Source organism: Phyllopteryx taeniolatus, chromosome 17 (assembly GCF_024500385.1).
Source record: "Phyllopteryx taeniolatus isolate TA_2022b chromosome 17, UOR_Ptae_1.2, whole genome shotgun sequence".
Lineage (NCBI taxonomy): Eukaryota > Metazoa > Chordata > Actinopteri > Syngnathiformes > Syngnathidae > Phyllopteryx > Phyllopteryx taeniolatus.
In genome coordinates this window covers 9,460,369-9,467,813 of record NC_084518.1, presented here as the reverse complement: position 1 = coordinate 9,467,813, position 7,445 = coordinate 9,460,369, and the positions used below count along the sequence as shown (strand labels likewise).

Sequence of the window (7,445 nt, the reverse complement as noted above, 5' to 3'; positions counted from 1 at the left end):
CCATCCTCCTCTAACACCAACTGCCCTCATTTCTTCCCTAACTACATCTCTCAACTTTCTCTTTGGTCTTTCTCTAGCTCTATTGCCTGGCAGCTCATTCCTAATCATTCTTCTACCAATATATACTACTCACTAGCTCTCTCCTCTGGATGTGTCCAAACCATCAAAGACTGCTCTCTTTAACTTTGTCTCCAAAACATCTAACTTTGGCTGTCCCTCTGATGAGCTCATTCTTAATCATATCCAACCTGGTCACTCCTAAAGAGAACCCGCAGTGTCGTGGGGGAACATAATCAGGCCAAGCCCCCCTGCACGATCATTTACTGTGGGGGTAAATCAACACCAGGCTGCTCGTGTACTTGAACGTGCTGCCTTTTGAGATTAAAAACCCTGCACAGTTGCACCAGTGTTAACACTGAGTTGATGATTAATAATCAATATTATTGGCAGAAAGAGAGAGTCCCAAAAGTACATTTTGCTTATGGCCCCATGGAGCCCCTAGATGGCTCTGGTACAGTATATTTAATTTAACCCAGCGGAAAGGTTACTAACCTTTAGTTTGAAAATTAAAGTTGCAAACCACGATGGTTTGCAACGGTGTGTATGTGTGTGTTTTTTTTTAAAGCAAATATCAGTAACATTTGATGTTTAACTTTTTTTAAATTACTTTGAACTTAAAAGATTTTTTGATAGAGATTTAAAATTCCTAAGTGTCATGTTATTCTTTGATGTATAACTCAAATATAGTAAGAGAAATAAATGTTTGCAAATTTATGAGAATGCCTCATGAGAAACACTACGTATTTAGTAACGGAAGTTTTGAACCAATAAGAAAAGATTGCCATACTATTCTACCAATTAAAAGTTAGAATGGTCGTGCTTTACCAGTAAGCTAAAATACGATTGACTAAAACTGAGTGGGCGGGTCCGTTGCTGTAAGTGGATTTGAGGGCTTGGAAGGAAAACAAGGACATCTGTCAGCGTTACCTCGTCGTTGAAGGTATGGAATTTATCATTTAAACTTTACAGAGAGTACTTATTACACATACTGTAATCTTAACACGATATAGAACATTAAATTCAACAGACAACAGGTTGACAACCAGTCGATCTATTAAATGCTCGAGGCAAATCAACCGGACCAAGTAGCAACTAACTATGCGACCAACTCACTCACGTTAAGACCAAGCTTGTGTAGCAGTTCTAAACTATTAAAAAATATGTATAGAATAGCTACCAGTAAACACAACTGACAAAATCACTGTCGGCCGTTCTTAATGTTTATTGAGGTAGCTAGTAATACACGTTGACGAGTTAGCTTAGCTATGCTGTTAGCACTAGCTTGATCTCACACAACGTTCACTGTAAATGACCGGAAAATGAGCTTTTTTGCAGCGTGACAGCGGCGATCATGTGGCAATGTATTGTTTTAATCGACTCATTCACATCGTCAAACTCAGACGGCACTTTTCTTTGCTCATTAACAAGTTAGCTAACTCATTGGACACGTTCCCTTTTTACGTATTAACTTCACTTCCCTTGCGTTTACATTACATTTCATTGCGCCATTGAAAGGTAAAAAAACTTTCATGTTATGTTTGAATCACTTTGACGCGTTTCAATTACATGAGCCAAGAAGTAGCCTTTTATTTCGACTGATGATGAATATTGCGCTTTAGCAGCAATACACCAGGCAGATATTTTTAGATTCAATGAGCCGACATCTAAACTTGAGATAGAAAAGTAAGATGGCATATTTCAGCGTCATCTGGCCTCAAGGACTACCAATTTGCATAGACCTGTCAAGATGAGTACAGTAGTTACAATTCTAAATTCGTCATCTGCATTGTAATGGTAATTTGTCTGGCTGTCAGACTTCAATTCCAGGATAAGTGACTGTTACTATTGTGGGAGAGATTTCTTGAACTCCTTACCACAAGGTAAATTAAGGCATCCAAACATAGGGCACACTTGCAGTATTCCCGTTTGTACTGATTCGCTCTTAAATGTTGCCGTCGTGACTCTGATGGACCATTTGTTGACTGATATTGAATATCATAGTGAAAGCACTTTGTTTTGGTTCCAAAGGTGTTGTGTGGCAAGGGTATGGAGCACCCTGTGCACAGAGGGGACGCAATGCCAATTGGTCTGCATGACAGGTAATGTGCAATGCTATTACATCACGAGCAACAGTTGATAGTTGTTAAACTTTATGGAGAGAGGAGTTTGAATGACACCCACAGTGAGGGTGGGTACAATCAACTTTTGACACCAGATAGATTACTAAACAGCACATATAGTGCAACAGTTATCACGCCTAGCTTGACCTGGGAGTGTATTCCGGCTGTAAATCTGTCACACCATCTGAAGAAAAGCTTTTATGTGGAATCAGAGGTGTTAATCGGGTAATACCTGATTAGGAGTTAGGCTGCTATACTTGAGGACTGTGCTTAACCACTGCTGCAGAAGTATGGGACAAATTTGTAGTTAGTTTGATGTAAATTTATTTTCTTATAGATCCTTTCATATCTGTGAATATGATTTTCTTACATATACACTGCCACCAGAAAGTATTCACACACTTTGTTCCACATTTTGCTATGTTATTATTCTAAAGCTGATTTCAGTATAGTTAAAAAAAAATCTACATAAAATATATGACTAGGCTTTACACGATAAGGATTTTTGGGACTGATCACGATCAGCGAGTTTAAAAAACCAATAACCGATCACCAATCCGATCACAAGATGTCTATTTAAATGACCTCTTCATTTGCTGTATATAATAGTGTACGTAATTGCTCAAAAAATTATATTTACCATAAATAATGTATCTTTGTTAATCTATTTATGCCAGTGAGGCACAGTGACAGACAGAACAAATGAATGGTCTTCTATTAGATGGCAGGAAGTAATTACAGTAATTAATGTATCCACTTTTTGTGACATTTTTGTTTGTTGGTGTGCTGTGAAATTTTTCAATTGTAAAATATGTTCCTTGGCTCCATAAAGTTTGGAAATCACTGCTCTAGTCAGGTCATGTACTCTAATCAGTCAGGTCAAACCAACATTACAACATGACAGAAATAATGGATGCTAACTTTCTGTAATTAAATTACTTCACCCACACCAAAACTTTAGAGCACATTTGGCCCACGATGTAATTATATTTGGCCCGCAAGACAATATCAAATGTGTATTAGAGCTGGCCCGCCAGTATATACCACAAGCGCCACTAATATTACAAATCCCAGAATGCTTTGCTCGTGTGTTGGCCCATCATTCTAGACCGGCGAGCGCCCCTTCCCTTTCTGTTGCAGTCGTTAGCAACTATGCTACCAGTCTCCTCGAGCAAATTTACACTTCCCCTTCCCCAAAATGGCCAAACGAAAGATGGAAAACAGTTAACTTCCAAGACAGGTGGGAGGCAGATTGTCTGTTCACTAAAGTAAAAGACAGACCTGTTTGTCGTGTGCGGAGCAACGTGGCTGTAACAAAGTATGTAACATAATTGAATAGTTTTTTTTAATGCCATTTAACAACTCCTAGGCAGGGACTGTTAATAGTTTGAAGTTTGGATTTTTATTGAAGGACACTTTTATTTGGGTTGTTTTGTTGTTGGCCTTTGAAAAAATATTTACATAAAAGAGGAAGTTGGAGATAGATAAATAGAAGATGGAGAGACAGAAGAATTCATGTTATCTATTTAAATAAAAAACAACAAACGAATACCACTGATGTCTTTTATCGCAAATTAGATTTCTCGTTTATATTAAAGTTTGTTTATTCCAGATTCAGTGTTTAAGCAAAATGTAAGTTTGTTGTCATATGATAAACTTTAATGCTAGATTTATGCAGAGAAGGGAAACATGCACATCGGAGTAATTTTTCATTAAATATTGAGTTTGGCCCACGACGTTGTCCCAATTTGTAATTTCGGCCCACCGTGAATTTGAGTTTGACACCCCTGCTTTAGAGCATGATTCGACAGAATGTCAGCATGTTTACGCACAACCGTTAGTGCTAGCACTGGCTTGCTAGGCTACATAACCTTTTGTTGCCTGCTTGTGAGCCGTATCGTATTAAAAGTACGGGAACATACCTCAAGCCAAGCTTTAAGGCTTCTTTATATTCATGCGGGCGGCGACCGCACTGACCTCTCTGCGGCTATCCCGCACGCAATTTGCCTTTATACTCGAGCGCAACCCACGTATGCAGTTTTGAAAATGTACTGCAGTTCTCATCCAAGTCGGGGGGTGTTGATACGGCTGGTACTGGCTAGGACACCACAGGGGGGAGTTTCCTCTGCATTTTTTGGCCATTTCCAGTAGCCGTTTTTACTTTGCTTTCCGGAACAAAGCAACAACAATGGCGACCGTGGAACAGTGTCTGCTAGAACAGATGGACCTAGATGACCAGATGATATGTTTAATTATACTGCAAAATCAATCAAGAAGGCAGCGGCATAGATGGTCTGTAGAACCAAGGGGAACACTGAGTAGTCATCACAGCATGTGACTAAAACAGACCAATAACGAGAGATGATCTCTGCAGCATTCTACACGCAGCAACAATTTTTGCCTTGTGCGGGTCAAGTGATGCAGAGGGGCTGCATCGGGGCCGCGCGGCCCAATGCGTCGGTCACGTGATGCAATGCGGGCACTGTCGGCCGCGTCAGTATAAAGAGGCCTTTAAACGATCGTCCTCTCCTGAGCACCGGTGACCACCAACACATGTTTTTCCATATTTTGTTCTGATAATACAGTCACCGCGATCCACTCCTGTTGTCGTCGCCATGGTAACGAGTGCATCCGGTCGCATTTGAATTGACAAGATAAAGCCCAATGATTGTAAAAAACGGGATGCGGTGGTATCTGAATACAAGATTTTATTGCAGTAGTCTGATATAGTGGAATCGTGAAAGAGCAAATTTGTCTTGTAGTCTGATCCGGGTATTACGTCTTGTCTGTCTCAGATGTGTTGTCTGTCCCACACCGCCATATTTTTTAAAACTTTATTGGCCATCAGATATTTACAGACGAGACAAGGCTAAAAATAAACTAGCTTTTGGATTCAAATATACTGTGCAAGATGGGGATGCGGAGTAAATGTCTTTTGCGGATCGGTGAATTATGACTATGTTTTCAGCCGATCAGCGTGAAATGGGAAATATTGGCCGATGCCGATCAGGCCGATCAGATCGGTGTAAAGTCTAATAATGACAAAGTAAAAACATATTTTCAGATAGTTGTGCAAATTGAAAATGTAAACATTTAAACATAATAGGTACATCAGTATTCACACCAAAGTACCTTTGGCAGTAATCACAGCCTCAAGTCTTCTTGGATATGTTGCTATGAGCTTGGGACACCTGTTTTGGGGCATTTTCTCCCATTCTTCTCTGCATATACTGTCAAGGTCAGTCAGGTTGGATGGGTAGCGTTGGTGGACTGTCATTTTTAGGTCTTTCCAGAGATGTGTGATTAGATTCAAGTCCGGGCTCTGGCTGGGCCTCTCAGGGACATTCACAGGGAGCCCCTGAAGCCCCTCCTTTGTTATCTTGGCTGTGTGCTTTGGGCCATTGTCGTGTTGGAAGGTGAATTGACACCCAAGTCTGAGTTCCAGAGCACTCTGGAGGTTCTCTTGAAGAATATCTCTCTATTCGGGAGCTGTCATCTTACCCTCTATGCCAGCATGCCCAAAGTCCGGCCCCCGGGCCAAATCTGGACCGTGTTCATATTTCCACTGACCCGAAGCCTCTGTCATAAAATCAATATGTGGCCCAGCAGTACAAAATACACGCGCAATTTTATATTTCACCACAGGATGGCAGTAAACTTGTGGCCGAACTCTCGCAGGGCCGTTTTAAGCATGATTTGTTTTTTGCCCATTTCTAAAATGGCAACTGGAAGTAAGAAAAGGAAAGTTGATAGCGAGGGCCGCCGTTTCCAGGACAAATGGAAGTCTGAATATTTTTTCACTGAGTGTAGAAACAACTGCGTTTTCCTAATTTGCCAATAGACTGTGGCTGTTTTCAAGGAGTTCAATATAAAGAGGCACTACCAGACGGAACATACTAATTACGACAAGCTAGCTGGGAACGAACGCAGTGAAAAATTGAAGCAACTGGAAGCTGGTGTAACAGCACAGCAACACTTTTTCACAAGAGCCAGTGAGTCCGAATGAAAATGCAACAAAGGCAAGCTATGAGGTGACAACGCTGGTTGCCAAGCACTGCAAACCGTTTACTGAGGGTGAATTTATTAAAGACTGTGTGATGGAAATGGTGGAGAACATTTGTCCTGAGAAAAAGCAACAGTTCGCCAATGTTTGCCTGGCTCGTAGCACTGTGTCACGAAGGATCGAAGAAGATTCTTCTGATATTAAGAGACAGTTGGAGGCAAAAGGAGTGGAGTTTGAATTTTTTTCTTCACCCTGTGACGAAAGCACGGATGCATCCGACACCGCTCAGTTACTGATTTTTTTGAGAGGAGTGGACAGTGAAATGAACGTGTGTGAAGAGCTACTTGACCTCCCGAGGATTAAGGACCAAACGAGGGAAAGATTTATTTGCTTCTGTTTGTTCCGCCGTAGATGACATAAAATAACAGTGGAATAAAATCACAAGGATTATTACGGATGGCGCACCTGCCATGGTTGGCGAGCAGAGTGGATTATCAACCCTAGTGTATAACAAAGTAAGCGAAGGAGGAGGTAAAGCTATAAAACTTTGTATTATTCACCAACAAGTTCTATGTGCCAAACATCTGAAATATGATCACGTTATGAAACCGGTTATAAAGGCTATTAAATATATTCTCTCCAAAGCCCTGTGCCACCGCCAGTTTCAACAATTTCTACTGGATATCCACGCTGAATCCAGAGATTTTCTGTATCACACTAATGTAAGATGGCTCAGCCGGGGCTCTGCACTGCAGCGTTTCTACTCACTCAAAGAGGAAATTGAACAGTTCTTGGGAAAAAAAAAAAGGGACAGCCTATGCCAGAACTAACCGATCCTGTTTGGCTGTCTGATTTTGGATTTTTAGTTGACATAACCCGACATCTGAACGCCCTGAACATGAGCCTTCAGGGGCAAAATGCATTGATAAGCCAACTGTATTCACATATTAAAGCCTTTCAGACCAAGCTGCTACTTTTCCAAACCCACCTGTCACAAACGCAACCCAATACCACACATTTCCAATCTCTGGAAGAAATAATGACCTGTTTTCCAGCCCAGAATATCAGTCCGCAAATGAGGAGGTATGCCGGAAACATCTCATCTCTGACTGAGGAGTTTCAACAGCGTTTCAGGGATTTTGAAAACTATTGAAAAGGAGATCACACTTTTTTGTTCTCCCGTTTCTGTGGATCTCAGTGACTTTCCAGCCCACCTGCAGTTGGAGCTCATTTAGCTGCAGTATGACACGGAGTGTCGCAGC

At 41.1% G+C, this 7,445-nt stretch overlaps 1 protein-coding gene across 5 annotated transcripts in view; it reads left to right on the top strand.

The window, feature by feature from the left end:
- The first annotated feature begins 894 nt into the window (after window positions 1-894).
- The window catches only part of klhl13 (kelch-like family member 13), an 81,368-nt gene continuing 74,817 nt past the window's right edge, over window positions 895-7,445 (top strand). For 3 of the 5 annotated variants that reach the window (XM_061750831.1, XM_061750826.1, XM_061750833.1), the window contains exons 1-2: window positions 895-1,000; window positions 2,089-2,159. In XM_061750831.1, the coding sequence (XP_061606815.1) occupies window positions 2,107-2,159 (53 nt within the window). In that variant the 5' untranslated portion in view covers window positions 895-1,000; window positions 2,089-2,106. The remainder of the gene's footprint in view (window positions 1,001-2,088; window positions 2,160-7,445) is intronic. The other 2 variants (XM_061750829.1, XM_061750832.1) reach the window with 2 other exon arrangements.